The 19,110-nt window shown below is 40.8% G+C and overlaps 2 protein-coding genes across 2 annotated transcripts; one reads left to right on the forward strand and one right to left on the reverse strand.

Moving 5' to 3' along the window:
• Positions 1-2,239: 2,239 nt before the first annotated feature.
• rab23 (RAB23, member RAS oncogene family) lies at positions 2,240-10,283 on the forward strand. Its single transcript, XM_012853615.3, has 7 exons — positions 2,240-2,630; positions 6,244-6,460; positions 6,630-6,715; positions 8,375-8,531; positions 8,630-8,712; positions 8,787-8,879; positions 8,986-10,283. Exons 2-7 carry the CDS (start codon positions 6,306-6,308, stop codon positions 9,117-9,119), a joined length of 708 nt encoding a protein of 235 aa, XP_012709069.1. The 5' UTR covers positions 2,240-2,630; positions 6,244-6,305; the 3' UTR covers positions 9,120-10,283.
• Positions 10,284-12,014: 1,731 nt separating this feature from the next.
• bag2 (BCL2 associated athanogene 2) lies at positions 12,015-15,613 on the reverse strand. Its single transcript, XM_012853616.3, has 3 exons — positions 15,331-15,613; positions 15,008-15,117; positions 12,015-13,239 (listed from the first exon to the last, which is right to left on the reverse strand). Exons 1-3 carry the CDS (start codon positions 15,606-15,608, stop codon positions 12,845-12,847), a joined length of 783 nt encoding a protein of 260 aa, XP_012709070.2. The 5' UTR covers positions 15,609-15,613; the 3' UTR covers positions 12,015-12,844.
• Positions 15,614-19,110: the final 3,497 nt, after the last annotated feature.

Genomic DNA, 19,110 nt, shown 5'->3' on the forward strand with positions numbered 1-19,110 from the left:
CATTTTCTTGTATTACTTACACATTGGTTACTAAATATAAACTCACAACAAAAGGTAAAGAATTTCCTGATTCGTCGAAACAATGGTTCTTGGAAGAGGGAGAAATTGTATATTGTCGGAAACCCGGTATTTTTCAAATGGTTTCTTGAAAGTTAATGGAAGTGCATTTTTGGGTTGTAACCATAAAAAAACCTTGCCAAAATCTCTCTACCACTGTCAAACAACTACTGACTCTTGTTTCTTCAAAATTCAATTTGGCAATCCAATAAAAGACATTACACAAGAGCCACAACAGCCTGCACCTCTTCCCGGGTCACCAGTTTGGTCAGACCACTGGGTCAGACACTGGAATGTGGTGGCACCCTGTTCTTCAACGAGTATGTGTGAGACGTCAGCCAGTGCGCTTGTGTTGGTCACTTCTGCAATAACAGCACCCCCAAGTTGATCCCACAAATGTTTATTTGTGTTGAAGTCAAGACTTGCATGCCCAACGTTCCATCTTCTACATTCCCAAATGTTGGAGACAAGCTCAGATAAACCCCGTTCTGTGGGGGCAAGAGTTGATATCTAGGAAGATAAGAGTTTGGTCCCACACTGGGAAGATATGGGATTCCCACAAAGCAGAATCTGATCTCAATACGTCTCTGCATCAGACGTGGACATAGACCGCCTTTATTGTCATTCATCTGCACATTCACAATGCATATTTGAGCAAAATTTTGTTGCAAGGCTCCAAGTAAAAAAACGAAAGACTAAATATCAACATTATAAATATAAGTATTTGTCATCAGGAATGTAGCAGCAAACTGAAAGAAAAAAAAGGATTTTTTATATGTACAGAAAAGTTATGTGTAAGGCCATATGAGTTGAACAAATATCAGCAGGATGCCCTGCAACAATGAATGGTCCATATGATGCTGCAGATATTACATAAAGAACAGCAACAAATAAAAAATATTGTGACATTTGCCAAGAATGTAGAGGCAAACCAAAAAAAAAAAAATAGAAATCTTATATGTACAGAAAAGTTATGTGTAAGATAACATGAATAGTGCAAGTATGTGTGGCAGCAGATACATTGCAACAAATGACTACATGATAATGCAGATATGACGGTTAACCAGTGCAATAGAGTTCCCGGTGTCCGTGTAAAGTGACCAGTCTTCCGATGTGTGGAATGAAGGTTCGTTGCCTGTCATGATAACAAACATTGTTTTTCCAGTGAGGGGGATGCTGCCATCATCACACTGCCTCCAACAAAAGCTGTTTGCTATTAGCTTTAGCAAGTTTTTAATAAGGCAACCCACACAGTCATGTCTGCTGTCCAACCAACAAATGCATGTTCTTTCTTTATTTATCTTATTTTCTCCTTCTAAAGTTTTAGTTTAGTTTAAAATCGAACCATAGAGGATCCATTGTCTCATTATAAATGAGAAGAATCAAGTCTTAGACTTAGACTTAGACAACTTTATTTGTCATTTCGTATGCACAGAGTGCGTACAGAAATAAATTTCGTTTGCATACAGCTTGAAAATTACAGTAAATTACTGTATATTACAGGATAAAGTAAATTACAAGATACAGTTACAGGTTAAAGTGCAGCAGTGATGTAACAGTAAACAAACAATGCAGGAGAAAGAGACAGTGTGCGATCACAGTGCACATGTGAGTATTTTTAAAAACCATTTGAATGTGCAAAAATGATTTGCGCAAGAATGCATTTTAGAAAACTGAGAGTTCGGCAGCATTTGTAATGCTAGATGAGGATGCAATGATGCAAATGTGCAAATATGCGAATGTCGTACAGAGTCCAGTTTATAGCTTCAGTAGTTCAACAGTCTTTCTCAAAAGGAAATTTCATCTTATCTTGTCTTATATTGATGTTATTTTGTTTGTTCTGTACTTTTCAAATAGCCTACTGTGTCGAGGAATTTGTTTACGTAAGTTACGCTCCCCAATCCAGTGGCCCCAGCTTGGCCGTTCTTTTGAAAACGTTTTATTGTTTTCTTTTTTTTTCTTTTTCACTTTTCTTGAAGTGCTGCCAGCCAAACTATAGCTTAGACACTTCCGCTTTTATAAACAAATAAACTGTGTGTGTACTATTGCAGATATTGCTATTTAATATTGGGCGAACTGCTTTAAAGATTTAAAGCAGGAGTAGCTTTGGAACTACAAACAATCCCAGGGTTCCCCGGGAAGTCACGCACTCCTCTCTTGCGCTGAGCACTCGTTGGCTCCGCTGCTTAGCAACAAGCATTAGGCGAGCCACCGCTAGCTTCTCAGCACCAGCGTAGCAAACTGGAGCCGTAGCTCACCAAAGATAGGAATGCTTTTCCACGCAGTTCGTCCAATAACAACCCCTCAGCTTTAGAGGTTAAATAATATTTTATCCGCATTTGTAACCGGTGACGTCACTTCTTCTGTTCTCTATCAGACAGAAATCATTAACGCCCCGGAGGTTTGTCTCGGAAAAAAGTGGCTAACCTAAGCAAGGTAACCTTAGCGCCGTAGTCTGGCGTCTCCACTGGCTGCAGAGAGGAACAGGTCGAGGACGTAGATATGTCATTGCGGATTAGCTGGCCGGTTAGCTGACCTAATGTTGGTGGAGAAGTTCTAACCAAATTCCACAGGTAAGACGTGACATACACTGTGTGGTTTTTGCTGTTTCCCATTTATCCGGGCTTGACGCTTCTGCGTCAGCTAGCTTTAAGGAACAGCTGCTCGGTCCGGACAGCAACAGGTCCCCCGGCTTGGCCAGAAAAGCAGTGAGGTGCGAGAGAAGGAAAAATGGACGATTAGTTTAACTATTGTCTCTCTCAAAGATAACGAGAAAACCCTGCGATACATTTTACCGTCGCTGCAGACCGGGGGAAGGAGTTTAAAGTTTTCCCCCCAGGATTCCCACCCTGCGCTAAAGCGTTGCCTTCCAGCCGCCTCGGGGCCTGGGAAAGTAACGGTGAATCTTTGAATGTGCAAAGAGACGTGTATTGTCTTTCGCATGTATAATTTAAATGAAGTGTCTGCTATTTTCAGTGTGCTATTTTTGTGTTCCCAAAACCCGCTCGGTTGCATACAGGGAGGCAAAAGAAAAAAAAAAAAAAAAAAGCTGAGATCCACCCTGCCGGGGCTGTCATTGTCAGCTGTTATTTGCTTAAACTCTCGGTGTGCTTGTGAGGCAACTCTTATTAATGAGATACTGTATTGGGTCTCACAGTTTGAGTGGAAGATGTATGTAAAAAAAAAAACAACAACATAGTGTTTACATTGAAATGACATGGATCAGACCTAACAACATGGCCACCTGGTGTGTTGGTCCTCCTTTTGGTGCCCCTGATCCATCCAGACATGTTGTTGCAAGCAGATCCTTTTAACTCTTTTGAAGCTGCAAGGCGGGGCCCGCACGGTTTGTGGCCTCAACTGAGATCTGGGAGCCCCTCAAACTCGCTGTGCTGAGGAATCCTGAACCATTTGTCCTGCGTGGCAGAGCTCATTATTCCCTGGACCAGTTTTGATGGAGACTGGCCCCCGATGATCGGAACAGCTCCGCAAGGACTGGAATTTTGGCGACGCTCCGGCCTAGTCGTTCAGCCAAGTCCAACGCTCCCTTATTCTACTGAAATGACCAAATCACTTGCTTTCTAAGTCACCAGTTGACTTGCTGCCAAATATATGTCAGCCGACTAAATAGTGTCACGGTAAAGAGACCCGGCAGTGGTCTCTGCATTACCCGGTCATAATGTTATGCCTGACTGCTAAAGATTCCCACACAGTTTAAATGACAAGACATGTTTCATTACTTCCGATGATGCTTGTAAGTTAACGTCTAAAAAAATATTACGGTGGAAAATGCTTGTGTTAGACTGGGAAAATGAAGTAAAAGGATAATCAGCCCGTTTCATTTTGACCGGTTCATCGCGCAGCTTAATAATGTCTGATGGATAATCATTTTTTCTCTACAGAATCAAAACTCCTCTCGGCTGCCGGACAGCCGAGTCACGCTGTCGGTGTCCACTGGGAACAGCTTTGCGACATTATGTTGTTGTTTTTGTTAGAGTTGCACACACGTACGGAGGACGGCGTTGCCGTGTGGAGCCTGCCCTTTTCGTCGCTAATGGAAGAATAAACACGCTGATGGCTGCTTTAGTCAAATTGCCTCTAGAATTTACAACACCTAGTTTAGTGTTTTCATCGGTAATTACAGGTTTAAGCTGTTGACTGAGCGAGTAATTGTGTTGCAGCCAAATTGGATCAGATGTAGGCGTTTGTCATAAAAAGCTGTTGCCTCTGCTAAATGTAACTTAGACTGTTTAAAGCCGTTTTCAAGATGTATAGAAGGGGCCCCATTAAAACAAGATTAGTAATGTAATTGTTTGGTTACCTGTGAAACAGGGCTGGGCGATAAATCGATTTAGTCGATTAGTTCGGATTCATAATTTATTAAGATTTAATTTTTGGAAAATCTGGATTTTATTTAGTTAGCCAATGCACTCATTGCGCTTCCATGAAGAGCACGCAGTGCTGAATATATGTTTAGGGAAATCTATTGTCAAAATATTGTAAAGGGGTAAACTTTTTTTTTTTACCATAAGACGAGCTACTCATATTTATTCATTTACTTTTTTATAAGTTAGTTTGAAGTTACACAAGTGAACCGAAGCCTGTTCTTAGCTAATTGGGTAAAGAGATTTTGTTAAATTTTCATTGTTTACATCGGCAGGGCCGCCATCTTGTTTTACAGCTTGTGTTTAGTTGCACTTTGAATGCGGGTCAACTCCCAGACGAAATGCTTGACATGAAAGCAAGCTTTAAAAATAATTTCTTTCATTTCTTTTTGTGAAACGAAAAGGAGGAAAAAGATGGATTAATCGGATTCGATCGAATAAAATCGGGAAATTTTATTTTAAGCCTTATTGCCCAGCCATATTATGAAATGTTTTTTTCCCCCCTCCGGTCAAAACACTTATTTAGGACAAGATATGTATTTTATAAAGTTATTTTATTTGCGAAATTAATGTTACCTCTTAACACTTCGGGCTCATCAAATCTACTCAAACAGTGAAACTAAACCCTACACAGATGCAACCCTGCTGTATACTAAAATCAGACTTTGTAGATTTTTACATACAGAGTTCAAAAGTAGATACGTTGAAAAAATCCAGAGTTAGGTTAGGGTCACTGTTGTTTTTTTATTCACAGCTTTCTCCTAGTTTGTCAACAAGCCACATTTTAGTAACAGATAATTAGCAATAGCTGCTATTGTCAAGATTTGAGACACTTCACAGATTTCTGATTGCTATTCATTCAAAAGAAAACAGTGTAGTATGTATATTATTGTATTTTAGCACCAACTAATCCTCACTTCATGTGTCTTGCATAAATTCACTGCTGCCTGTTGTATCAGCGGCCGACAATGAAGCCGCTCTGGTACCTCTTTGTTCACCGTTTACTGGACTTGTAGCAGAACGTATCGACGTAAGGAGGCACGGACTGAGATGAGATACAACCTTGAGTAAAAATATCAGTTTCCCCACATCAAGATTTTTAACAAGAAAGCAAGTATACTGCTGCTAAAAGGATCAAACATCTTAACTTTCACAGTCATAATACTGTAACTTTTATTTTGACTGTCATGCATCAAGCATACATATAGAGTAACTAAATGTAGTTTTCATACATACTTTGGGTAGAATATTAGCTCTTTTTGCCATTCTGCTCTATGTAGCAATGATAGAAGCATCACAAGCTGATGGTAGTTAATTAGTCAGGCTATCTGCCCAGACAAGAACGTTTTAAAAGTGTCACCCTATAAGATTGATTGGTATTTTAGTTTAGTTTTGTAGCCACCAGAAATATAATTCTTGTGACAGAAGGAAACATCTTGGAGCTTCCTGTGTGCCAGCTCACCAGCAGTGCTCAGCAACAGGTGGGAGAGAGGCGGTAGTGCATTAATCCCTTCTCTATACAGACAGAAAACTCCACGGGATGGAAAAGATAAGGTACATCTTGATGCTGGAAAAGTGACCCATGTCTAGTTTAATGTTTTTTTGTTTGTTTTTTAAGATTGTGTGGTAGTGGCAGTCTTTTTGTCCACAGTAATCAGACAAAAGTCCCAAAGTCAGGAATCAAACCCCTGACTGCTGCGTCTAGCACTTCTAGCCTACCGATGCGGGTCGCCTGTCCAACACTTAATGATGAGGGAAAAAGCTCAATACTGAATACTGTTTTGTTTTTCTACACTTTCAGTTGGTGTATGTTTGCGTCGCATCATCGGAACCGCTGAGGGCAACTCAAGAAAACCAGCCACCATGTTGGAAGAGGACATGGAAGTGGCCATCAAAGTGGTGGTGGTCGGTAACGGAGCTGTTGGCAAGTCCAGTATGATCCAGCGTTACTGCAAGGGCATTTTCACCAAAGACTACAAAAAGACGATCGGGGTGGACTTTCTAGAAAGACAGATTATGTGAGCGGCTCGTTTCTCTGATTTCCATTCATAGTCGTAGGCGTCTCAACCCTTTTAGTCACATGTTGACAGTCTGAAATACTTTATGCTTGTCTGGAAATAATACTGTATATCGCTATATGTTAAATTGAAGGTTATATGATGTGTCCACTCCTATGTGTACCTGTAGTGTAAATGGCGAGGAGGTCCGACTAATGCTCTGGGACACCGCCGGACAGGAAGAGTTTGACGCCATTACCAAGGCTTACTACAGAGGTAAGGTCCCACTGCCAGTCAAACGGTTGGACTCGCCTTCTCATTCAATGGTTTGTCTTTTATTACCGCCTGAAAACAATTTCAGGGGACTGACCTCATGAAGCTCATCGAGAGAAGGCCAAGAGTGACCATAGCAGTAATCAAAACAAAGGGGGGTATTTAGAAAAAGCTAAAATATACAACATGTTTCGAGTTATTTCACAATTTTGTCTTTGATACATGATTTTAGATACTTTTGAGTCATAGTTTCAAGGTCTTCGCTGTATATCAGCAATGTAGCAAGTCACAAGATTAAAGAAAGCCTTTGAATGAGAAAGGTGAGTCGCTTGAATATATTTACACTGTGTCACGTCACAACCATGAACTTTAATATGTTTTTGATTGTTTTTTTTTTTATTTTATAGACCGGCACAAAGTAGCTTAACTGTAAAGTGTGTTGATGCCGTATTCTTCTCCGGGTTCGTTAATTCGTTGTGCAGGACTTTAAAATAATAACTCAGCCATGGACGCAGAATTTCAGTTTCACCTTTTGCAAAAGGGAGAGATGGTACACCTGCCGATTCCGGGCAACAACTCTCCTCTCTCTCCCATTCAGGCTGGTTTTTATTAAAGTTAGAACATAAATTATACAAAGTCACACAATGAATGACGCACACATCATATCACTATCTTACTCCCTAATAACTATCTTCCCTCGTTACTTTCTCCAGCTGCATGTGGACCGGAGTTTCTGTTCTTTCCCACTGCCTCGGACTGGCCTTGAAATGTTCTCCTGATACTCATACACAGAACCTATTCACATTCTCTTCTTCTGATAAACAGACAGGCCTCAAAGCAAATATATTGCATAATAAAAGCATGTTATACCTTCATAAATGTGTACTAAAAAATGAATCAAAGTTAATACATTCCACAAGTGGAAGGACTGTGATATTTAACAGTTGTTATGAATGAAACTCTGAAACATGTGGCATCTGTGTGCATTAGAAAGTGTCGATGCTTTCTAGAGCCACCATGAGTTTATTTACTTCAAAAGACTGAATGTTAAACTTGTCGAGCTCAGTGAGGTTGAACAGGAACTGCTGGTCAAATATTTCCACACATCTAACCCGGTTTGTCCACAACTGTACCACCCCTGCACTTCCTGCGTTGTCCCTTGGACTTCATGATGCCGCTTGGTCACAAACGTTCTCCAACAAACCTCAGACCTTCACAGGACATTTGCATTTACAGAGTTTTGTTTATTTACTAGATCTAGAACGTCTGAATGCAGCTGGTTGCATTGGCTTTATCTTGGAGTAAAGGGAGGTTTATATGTACGTATTCTGCATTTTCCCAGTTAACGTATCACAGAACGCCCCTATTAGTTTGTGGTTGTTAAGGAGTAATAATACGTTGGCAACGCCATGTAAATCTTAAACTACCGCTGTTTCTGATCAAGAACCGAAAACCAAAGAAAAAAGAAGGGTTCCGATCCCTAAATCATTTTTGACAGTTTTTATGGTTCTGTCGCTTCGCCGCTTTGAGCCGACATCCCTGAAGTGCAACACATCCTAAGTTTCTAAAACGATCAAACGGATGAGAAATCTCTCCTCTATTTTCCCCCCCCCCCCCCGCTAACAGCTTATAAACGGGTGTGAGTGTGTTGTTGTGTTGCAGGCGCCCAGGCCTGCGTTCTGGTCTTCTCCACAACTGACCGGGAGTCCTACCAGGCCATCGACAGCTGGCGGGAGAAGGTGGAGGCAGAGGTTGGCAATATCCCCACCGTCCTGGTGCAAAACAAAATCGATCTCCTGGAAGAAACCGTGATAAAGAAGTAGGTCATGGATTCGCCGGAAAACGGGGAAACGCTTGACCGTAGACGACAAAAGGCCATGCCTGAAGATCTGTGTTGTGTTTTTTGCTCCTTTGCAGCGAGGAGGCAGAAGCTTTGGCCAAAAGACTTAAACTGAGATTTTATCGCGCGTCTGTGAAAGAGGATCTAAATGTCAACGAGGGTAGGTAGTAACTACGCTCGTGCCCGTTGAAGACGCTTTACTATTTAAAACGTAACAAAACACAATCTTTACAGTCTTTAAGTACTTGGCAGAGAAGTACCTCCAGAGGCTCAAACAGCAAACCGCAGAGGAAACGGAGGTGGTCCACTCTACAAGCAATAAAATTGGTAAACATCTTCTTCTTTTCTTTTTTCTTTTTTACGTTACTCTACGTTTCAGTTGCACTTTTATTCGCTCGGGTGCACGATTGATAAGTTTTTCTCTCTCCAAAAGGTGTCTTCAATACCATTAGTAGCAATGCAAGCAACCAGAGCTCCAGCAATGGCAGAGAGGTGATCACTTTACGGCCCAACAAACAGAGGACAAAGAAGAGTAAAAACCCCTTTGGAGGCTGCAGTCTGCTCTAGAGAACGTTTTCCAACGACTCAGCGTTCGGTTTGAGCCACTCACATTCACGGTTAAGATAACGTCCGTCATTGTTGTATTACCCGGAGTTAGGTCCACAAGGACTGGGAATGTCAATATAACGTCGTCGCCCGTTACTAATGATATTATCTGCACACTAAACTAGGCAACGTTTTTACAGTTGCGATTGCCTTAAATGCCAGCAACAGGCTGCAGTTTCCTTTTTGTGGGGCCCGTATAAATTATATATTAGAGTGTTGCTGGATTGTTTCCCCCCTCAGATCCTTCTTGGTATAGAAATTTATCCAGATGTGTTATGGCGAAAGTTGCACTCGGACTCTGGAAACATTTCCACCAATGTGATGTTTTTGTTTTTTGTTTTTTTTTGTTTTTTTTTACACAGCTACTCATTGCTGTGTTCAACATGTACGGCGCGCAATACGTTTGCATGTGTTTTAAAAGATACGCAGATTATTTTGTACCATATTTTTCTAACAAATAACAGAATATGGTCCAAACTATCGCTGTTTATCCCAAAACCGATCCAGAGGAAAATTGTATTTTTGTATTAAGCACAATAGTGTTGAGAGAATATTATGTGCCAAATTTACTCTTTCTGAGTGGTGGTTCAGGAAGAAAAAAAAAAATCATATTTCAATTAAACCTCAAATTTATAGAACGTGGTCCTCTGAGTTCTGAGTGAATCAACAATTACTCAAAAATATTCCTTTTAATGTACACTTTTTAATGAGAGGTATAACCTGTATTTAGATATGTTAATGATGCTCAGCGCTTTGAGCTTTATTACCTAAACTACAATTAGCGATGCTCTATTTTCAAGGCACCTGTGGTACACTTTATACTTTCTTTTTATCACTGAACTTCATTTCTGCTGTCTGTCATTTAGCCGTGAATGCTAAGTATTCAGAGTGAAACTAACGGTTTGGGGGGGTAATTTTAATCTTAACATTTTAGATATTCTGGCGTAAGCCTGCAAAGATTAAAAGCCCACTGCTTAGCAACATCTGTGCCTGTGGCAGTAAGTCTATAACAGAATGTAAAACCGTGGCTCTCAGGCAGTGTCGCAAGCTGGCCATTAGGACAGGATATTAAAGTGTTTATGTACTTGTCTTTGCCTGAATGTAAAAAAAAAAAAAAAAAAAAAACATGAGGGTACTGAACTAAGACTCTTTATGCATATGCCTTTATTTTTTCCATCAAGCCTTTCTGTTGTTTTTTTGTATTAAAACCAGGGTCGAAAACAAACATTTCCATTCTACGTGTCTTATGATAGTACCAATGTATGCATGTTTTGTTTACTATAAGAGGCTCTCAGATGTTTAATGACCATCGTTTTATGATTCATTCTGAAAATGGAGGAAGGTGCCTAAATGTGTTCCACAGTCTCTCATCCATGGTACTGAAAGTGTCCTAAGAAAGTCAAGTTTTTATTATTGTTTCTTTTTATTTTGCCACATTTGGCTCCGTTTAAAGTGTACTATATAGACACGTGTATAAATATAATGCATGCAAGCCTTCTTTCACATCAGTGAAAGTTGAACCATGTTTACGTTAACGACCAGCAAGCGTTTTAAACCCAATTTATTTGCTGCTTGTGTAAAATTGCCGACACAATCGCTCCTCCAATTTTTATTGTTTATTTTTCTCCTCCCCATAAAATTCTTAACAGTGTTAACCAGTGACATGACTGAAAGATTTTTGTGCACTTTATCATTTAGATGAACACAGGTCTTAAAACAGTATGTTCAAAATGAACATCCATGTGTCGTTACTCAGGTGGGATGATCTCTCTCTCTCTCTCTCTCTCTCTCTCTCTCTCGCTCTCGCTCTCGCTCTCTGCTTTGCTTCTGTTCGTTCGGCTTTTTCACATTCTCCCACACCGGTTCCTCGCGTTTAAAGAAACAGACACGCACCAATGTGTCGGAGGGCGAGGGACGGCACTCAGACGCTATGTTTGGGGAAAGTGTTTGATGGGAAGTTGTTGAATAAAAGATCCCCCCCACACACACACACACTCTCTGGTGTCTTGGTGTTTTCTATGGTTATTCTGTTAATAATCAGGGTTCCCACGGGTCCTTGAAATCCTTGAAAGTTTGTGAATCTGAAAAAAATAATTCAAGGCCCTTGAAAGTTCTTGAAAACAGCCAAAAAAACACCTTGTCCTTGAAAGTCCTTGAATTTTTTTGTGGGATTGAAAGTTCACACGGATGACAACTCATGTGTCATTATTTTACTACCACACGATCTTTTAAAATTATGTTGATTCCGCAGACTTTTATAGTGTCTCTTTATGGTTCATTTTGCCGGTCTCAAACCCGGGTAAAGGAGGAGGGTTAGTAAAATGCACTGAAATTGTGTCTTTAACAAAGGTAACAAAAGCCTGAGAATGATTTAAATATATCTCTGAGCAGCTTTCTGGCAACCGTGGCACTTTAAACAGAAGTCACAAACTAGCTTAATCAAAGATGAAAGTAAGTGAAACAAATTGATATAATTCTGAACATCTCAATGCTGCACTTTTTTCCATTAAATTCCATGAAGCGGTAGGCTAATGTACATCTTATATGTAATGTAGTATGGCATAGCCATGTACTGTGGATATAAATGTAGGCTATGAATATGATCAATATCAATGTAGGCTATAAATTAAGTCCACTAACAACAACAACAACAACTTCTATGCTGTTTAGTCTTTTATTGAATTTGCATTGTATTAAAATAGGTCACAGTAGGTAAATGCCGCCACGTGTGGTCCTTGAATTTGAGGAAATTGGTCCTGGAAAGTCCTTGAAAGGTCCTTGAATTTGATGTTCACCAAGGTGTGGGAACCCTGAATAATACTCGTTACTTTCCACCATAAAAATTCAGACTCTGGATGTTTTTAAGAAATGTTTTTTATTGAATAAGGTTTTAAAAACGGCTTTGTGAAAACACCAGTTAAAATGCACAGCATATGTGATTTGTTGCCTTCACACAAGGAGGTAGGGTTGAGCACATCCACAAACCTTAAACTACCCAAGGCTGTTTTTTTTTTTTTTTTTTTTAAGAGGGTCAAAGATGCGTCATTGATTGACCGTCAACTTGGATAATCCAGCTTTAGAGTTAGTAGTCTAAAAAATTGTTAGCTTTTGCAGTTTTGAAACTACATATGACTTGCTCAGAATTTTAATAAGCTATTTTAATGTAGGAATATGAACACTAATATATGCTTTTCACATTGTTGCATTACCAAGTATCATTAGGTAAACTGAGCTGACTCGGTGAACATGCATACAGTCAGTGTAAACAGTACTGTGTTTAAGTGCATTTTGGTTCTTTGCACTTCAGGGTTTGATGCAGCACCTTGCTGCACACGTATGGATTGCCCCTTTACTATCTAATATTTTGTCATAACTACAGTTTTTTTTATATATTCTACAAGAGCAGATCAACAAAGTAGTGCATCATTGTGAAGTGGGAGCCAAATAGCATTGTTTTCATGTTTGGTTCCAAATAAAACATGATAGATTGTTAATCTAGCACACAAAATACACCCAAGTTTCAGATTGTAATATAAAACAGTAAGTTCCAAGGGGTGCGGCTACTTTAGCGAGGCACTGTATTACTGCAACGTGTAAACTCCTGAAATGAAACACACGAAAGTTGACAACAATTCACTGTGAGGTTCGAGGAATTCAGCCCAGGTTTTGGGGGCTTCTAACAAGCCTTAGTGACCTCCGTTGGCCTTTGCGTCCTCCAGCTTCTGGTGATCCATGATCTTGATGTTCTTCTCGGCGTTTTCAGTGTTCCTCACCAGAGTCTCCAGCCTCCTCTTGATCTTCTTCTGGTCCTCCAGAGCGCAGCCGATCACGATGGCCTGAAACTTCTGGTCGATGGGGACGGGCGGCGCTTCGGTCACGCAGGCCGCGTGCAGGGCCAGCAGCTGCTGCCGGCCGCTTTCCATGTCACTCAGTAACTTTTTCACTATCTCATCTATCATGGAGGTGGCCTTCTGCAACGCCTCCTCCTGCTGGGGGTTCCTGATGGTGCCGATGGAGATCTCCACAGACAGCGTTCGGCCCATCAGGCGGTTTGCGGTCAGACTCAACTCTTCTCTCTCACCTTGAAAATATACGGAATAATTACAGGTTTTCTGCATTTTTGAACAACAATACTAACGTGTAGACAGTTAGTTTGAAAGACAGCGATACTGATTTAGGGTCGGTTCACTCAAAACAAGTGAACCGGGGCAGTTGTCCTCTTCATGTCAACATTGTCACTTCCGGATAACGGATAAAAAAAAAGGTGTTTGTTGGGTTGAAAAGAAACAATGGGGGTGATGCTTATTTGAAAAAAAAAAAAAAAAAAACACTTTTTAATGTGTTAATTGGAAATGAAATGTTCACATAAAGTGGACAACACTTTCTGTGGCACAGAAATCCTGTTTTTAAAATTTGATTCTCCTCCCCAGCGGAGCTTCAACATGAATGTTGGTAACTCATCTTAAGATTCTCTTTAAAATCAAACTATCTTTAGATGTAGTTTGTCACTGAAAAAAAAAAACATGATCAGTTTGTCTTATTTGTGTAGCTACTTTAACTGTTTTTCTTTTTAAAAGAACAAGCCCTCACTCCCACGTGTGGCATAAAGTGATCCCTAAAGGGACGATTTAGTGTCATCTGCTGTTGGTTCGCTGTGTTTCATCAAGTCCAAACTCACACAGACATCTACCGCAACGCTTTAAAGCTCTTCGTGCTCTCCTCCGACTTAAAGCTTTATAGAGATGCTGATCCCATTTTCCACAAGGACTTGGTACCTGCCCTACTCGACCTCCCCCCCCAAAAAAGTGTAAATACCTGCTTTAATGACCAAGTTATCTATATTGGCCCTGAACTGAACCGCATGGAGAACCCACAGAGTATTCTTAAGAGGAAGACAATAGACACCAAACACAACATTTCAGATGAGACGAAGGCCACCGCTAAAGTGTCCTTAACACCTTAGCAGAGCCAAAGGCTGATTGTCACTGCACCATCTCTCTCTGATCCAGTAATTCATGCAAAAGGCACGCTCCTCTGCAGCATGGGTTCCCAAATTATTCAGCCTGCGACTCCCAAAATTACAGTGCTGGATACTGACAAACTCCTTTTGACAGGTGTGACTTTTTTTTTCTTTTGGGGGGTGTTATGAGAATAAAGTCATAAAATGACGACAATAAAGTAGTATTTTCGCAACAAGCGTTAAAGTTGTAGTTTGGTATTGGTTTTACAAATGAGGCAATACTAAATCTTTTTAGCACATCAGCAATAAATCATCTTGGGACCCATTGTTGGGGGGATGGGTGGGGGGGGGGGGGGGGGGGGGGGGGGTCCCGACCGCCACTTTAGGAACCCCCTGCTCTACGGTACAGTCAGTGGATATACATTTCATTCAGCTGACATTACTACATAATCTTTTTTTATTGCTCTTATGTGATATTCTAACTTTCTGAGAAACAAGAGTTTGAGCTTTTCATTAAATGTAAGGGATCTATCTATCTCACTGTGTTTTATAAAATTCCTTTATTTTCTCAATCGACTCATTGAAAAGTATATGGTGAGCTGTTCACTGAGATCTAGGTTTTATCCTTACTGCGCGTAAATGATCTATTCCCGTGCAGTCATCGTTTGTGGAGGAGGACTAGTTGCTCCGTGCTCCTCCATAGCTTCCTGACCATCAGCACCACCCATGCACGGATCACCTCATCGGATCACAATGTTACAGAAAGAACAAAGCGGCTGACTGACACCGGATTTCAGCGCACGGTGGACCCAGATCCCTCCACTAAGCTGTGGAGGGCGGACTTTTTGCGCCCTTACGTAAGTTGGAAGAGAATTAGCAGCAGCCTCACCCGGACAGATGTTACGCATTTCTTGACTGTTCTGCAGGGACTGAATCATTTCCAGGATGCTCTCCCTTTCCTGCTCCATGTCAGACGCGGCTTCGCGTAAAGCCTCCACCCTGATAGAAAAAAAAGCACAAACAGCGAATCGTCACCATCGGCGTGCGTCAAACGCCGCACGGCCCGTCTTCTCTTCATACGGAATAATGTTCTTAAAGTACCGCCGTAACCTCGCAGATTTGAGCGGTCGGACATTATTAAAGTGCACAAACGGAGCCGCGGACCGAGTCGAGGGCAGAGCGCACATGCTCAGGCCCGTTACTCCGCTCTACCTCATTTCCAGCTGATCCAAACTTTCCAGGAGTCGCCCGGAGCGATCTGCCATGGACAGCGTGCGGCTGAACTTGCTGCAGGCGGCTTCGTTCATTTTGGCGTGTATCTTTGCTTGGGCCATGGCGATATTATTGATGATGACCGCTCTTTTCGCTCTGTTCAGATCTTCCGTCCGGGAGCGCTTATGTGCGGTGCGCGTCCAGCCCTGCGCGTACTCCTGCTGGTCGTGATTATTCCTCAGACTCAAGCGGCGCCTCCGGGGAACATTTCCAAACATGGGCTGCAACTTCCTTCGCTCGCTTGTAGAAGCTTCCCGAGGAGACCGGAGCTGCGGTTCCTAAATGCGTGGCCCGCGGACCCCCGGAGGACCACGGGGGCGGCCACTGGGTCCACAGATACATCAAATGGGATACAAAGGCTTTGTGATAATTATTGTTTGTTACTTTACATTTGTTGCTATAGTGGGAGAGCACTTGCTTATGTTATGTTGAGTGGAAAAACAAGGTTTTCAGCACTTTGTGAGAGAGAAAAAAAAAAAAAAATAAATAAAAAATAATATATATATATATATACTTACATTAAAGTTTTTTTCTCAACATAGTTTATCTTGTTAAAATATATTCAAAACTCCTTTATCACTTGAACCATAACAAAGTCCTTGGGTCTTTTTAAGTCATTTTTTTCTTAATATAGTTTATCTGGATAAAATAAATTGTTAAAATACATGTATATTAAAAAAATCATTTATCATTTGAACCATATCAAACCATTCTTAAGTCCTTGGGTCTTTTTATTCAATTTTACTAAATAAATATAATTTCTGGAAATAAAGCAAATTTTTGTTTGATTAATTGTTGATAAGGATACATTTTTAAGGATAATTTTTTCTTCAAACTACTTTTTAACCTTGTGCATGCTGTAAAAACCAAGAAATTCTGTCTTAAAAAATCCTTTTTCAATTCCAATAATGTAATCATGCTAATTCCACCTATGTTCATCCATTAAAATGATTATCAATTCAAAAACCCTTAGATGAATAATTAGGGTAGTGTGAAAGAGTAAAGATGGCATTCTTTGGTCGTTTAGCCTCACATTGTCTTGACATGACCCTTAGATGCGCACCCCCCTTTGAAAAATCCTGGATCCGCCCCTGAATATATATATATATATATATATATATACAGAGGTTTCTGTAAAAGTAATATGCTTTGCAAAAGTATTTGTTTATATGAAACTTTCCCCCATACTAGGCATAAAACATAAATTCATTATGATTTTATGTGACAGACCAACGTAAATTGGACCATGATTGCCTAAACGTTTTACAGCTAAAAATCTAACAAGTTTGGCATGCATTTGCACTGCCTGCCATCCCCGTCAGCACTAGAACCTGCAATAATAGCTGTTCTAGGGCTGTGTGTTAGGTAGGAATTTATAACCTTTGTTGCAAAATAGCTGTCTCCTTCACTGAGCCCTAATCTTCAAGTCTTACCACGAATTCCTGTTTGTTTTTAGATCTTGATTTTGATACTAAATGAACACTCTTAGACTCCCACTCCAGCCTTGAAAAGCTGCCCTCCTGGAGACTTTAAATTGTATCCCTGCTCCCCAGAATGACAAGTTACCGGGCCTCTGCAGAGCTGAATGACTGAAGGCTGAGGAGGGAATTCAGCCATTTGATTCGGGTGTGTCGGCGCAGGAACACAGCTAAAAGTTGTACTGGGCTGTGCTGAAACTAGAAGCTTTCCTGTTGATAAATTCTGCCACCTGATGCTACATTTGAAATCAAAGAAAAACACATTTAAAATAGTAGCATATTGCATAAAAGTGCAACTTTTTGCCAGTAATTTTAGAAAGGCTAACAGTTATTTTATAGAGATGTATTACACGTAGAGTAAGATATATCAAGCATTTATTTAATGTAATATTAGTGATTATGGCTAACAGGTAAAGAAAATCCAAAATTCAGTCTCAGAAAAATAGAATATCACATCAGACCAATCAAAAAAGGACGTTTTAGACACAAATGTCTGACATCTGAAAAGTAAGTCCATTTCTATCCTCTCAATGCTCGGTTGGGGCTCCTCTTGCATGAATTACTGCATCAGTGCGCCGTCGCATAGAAGTGATCAGCCTGCAGCACAGCGTAGGTGTAATGGAAGCCCAGGTTGCTTTGATAGCTGCCTTAAGGTCATCTGCCTTGTTGGGCCCTGTTTCTCTGATCTTTCTCTTAAAAGCCCAGAAATTTTCTATGGGTTCAGGTCAGAGGATCTTCTGGCCAATCAAGAACAGGGACACCAGGCTTCACTAACCAGCTTTTGGTACCTTTAGCAGTGTAGGCAGGTGCCAACTCCTGCTGGAGAATACAATCTGCATCTCCATACAGCTTGTCAGCAAGGGAAGCTTGAAGTGCTCTAGGATTTCCTGGCAGATGGCTACATTGACTGTGGACTTCAGAAAACCCAGTGGACCAGAACCAGCAGATGACATGACAAACCATCACTGACTAAATGTCACATGGACTTAAAGCAACAGGGATTTTGTGCCTCTCTCCACTCTTCTTCCAGACTGTGGGACCTTGGTTTCCAAATGAAATTCAGAATTTACTTTCAACAGAACATTGAGCAAGTCCAGTTTCTTTTCTCCTTAGCCCACTTAAGACGCTTGAAGCCCATGTGTAGGATTCAATCTGTGCGTCAGCAGCTCTTGAGGCACCAAGTCCAGCCTCAGTCCACTCCTTGTGAAGCTTCCTCAAATTCTCGAATAGATTTCACATGATAATCCTGTCAAGGCCACAGTTCTCCCTGTTGCTGAAGCACCGTTTCCTACCACACTTCTTCCTTCCACCCGATTTTCTGTTAATATGCTTGGATACAGAACAACCAGCTTCTTCAGCAATTACCTTTTGTGTCTTCCCCTCCTTGTGAAGGGTGGTGATGACCGTCTTCTGGACATCTGTCCAGTCAGGCTTAGTCTTCCCCATGACTGTGTCGCCTATTGACCCCAGAGTGAGACCGTTTAGAGGCTCAGGAAACCTTTCCAGCTGTTTCGAGTTATTTAGCTGTTTAGGGCGTGACACGAGTTTCCAATAACGAAAGTTTTCCACAATATTCTAATTCTCTGATTGTGATGATTCGACATGAGTTTCACTTTCTGAGATGACTGGTAAAAGAAGACACTTTTAGACATTACTTTAAATTTTCCTATATGTACCTAGACTCACAGCTATGTCTTTATAGGTCTGCCATTGAGAAGCACTTGGTGTTGGTCAAACACAAAAAAAAAATCACTTAGACACACTAAAGTTTGTGGTTGTTACATGGATATGGAAAAGTTAAAAGGGTGTGAATGCTTTTCCAAACCTCTTCGGGCTGTTATATCGAGCCACAGCAAATTATGATCCAAACAACAGCATTGCCAGGCTATCTTTTATTATTATTATTTAGAAGCCACTCAAACCTTGATGCCGTGGTTATGTCACCTGCCTAATTCTAATTCAAAGATTCAGTCGGTTATTATGAGCACAAACACACAGGATTTACCTCCTGAACTGCAATCCCAAGTTACAAAAAACAAAGGAGGTGTAAATATAAACTACTGTATGGTTAAATTTGTGGCCCAAGGTATTTCAATAAATTATTTTTCCTCCCCACATTAAAACAACTGTCTTCCTAACACCGACTTCCTGCGAGGAGAAAAACACGGCATACTTCTGCTCATCTTTGAGGCAACCTGAGACTTGAGATGTAGAAATAGTCGAGAATGCGGTCACAAGACCA

The sequence above is a fragment of the Fundulus heteroclitus genome, chromosome 22 (genome assembly GCF_011125445.2).
Source record: "Fundulus heteroclitus isolate FHET01 chromosome 22, MU-UCD_Fhet_4.1, whole genome shotgun sequence".
NCBI classification, from domain to species: Eukaryota; Metazoa; Chordata; class Actinopteri; order Cyprinodontiformes; family Fundulidae; genus Fundulus; species Fundulus heteroclitus.

Excerpts from the sequence above, each read along its gene's own strand:
- bag2 (XM_012853616.3), bottom strand. The coding sequence starts at position 15,608 with ATGTTTGGAAATGTTCCCCGGAGGCGCCGCTTGAGTCTGAGGAATAAT. Across the intron at positions 15,118-15,330 it reads TTGGATCAGCTGGAAATGAG|GGTGGAGGCTTTACGCGAAG; the intron begins GTAGAGCGGAGT and ends TTTTTCTATCAG. Across the intron at positions 13,240-15,007 it reads AATGCGTAACATCTGTCCGG|GTGAGAGAGAAGAGTTGAGT; the intron begins GTGAGGCTGCTG and ends TATATTTTCAAG.
- rab23 (XM_012853615.3), top strand. The coding sequence starts at position 6,306 with ATGTTGGAAGAGGACATGGAAGTGGCCATCAAAGTGGTGGTGGTCGGT. Across the intron at positions 6,461-6,629 it reads TTTCTAGAAAGACAGATTAT|TGTAAATGGCGAGGAGGTCC; the intron begins GTGAGCGGCTCG and ends GTGTACCTGTAG. Across the intron at positions 8,532-8,629 it reads GAAGAAACCGTGATAAAGAA|CGAGGAGGCAGAAGCTTTGG; the intron begins GTAGGTCATGGA and ends GCTCCTTTGCAG.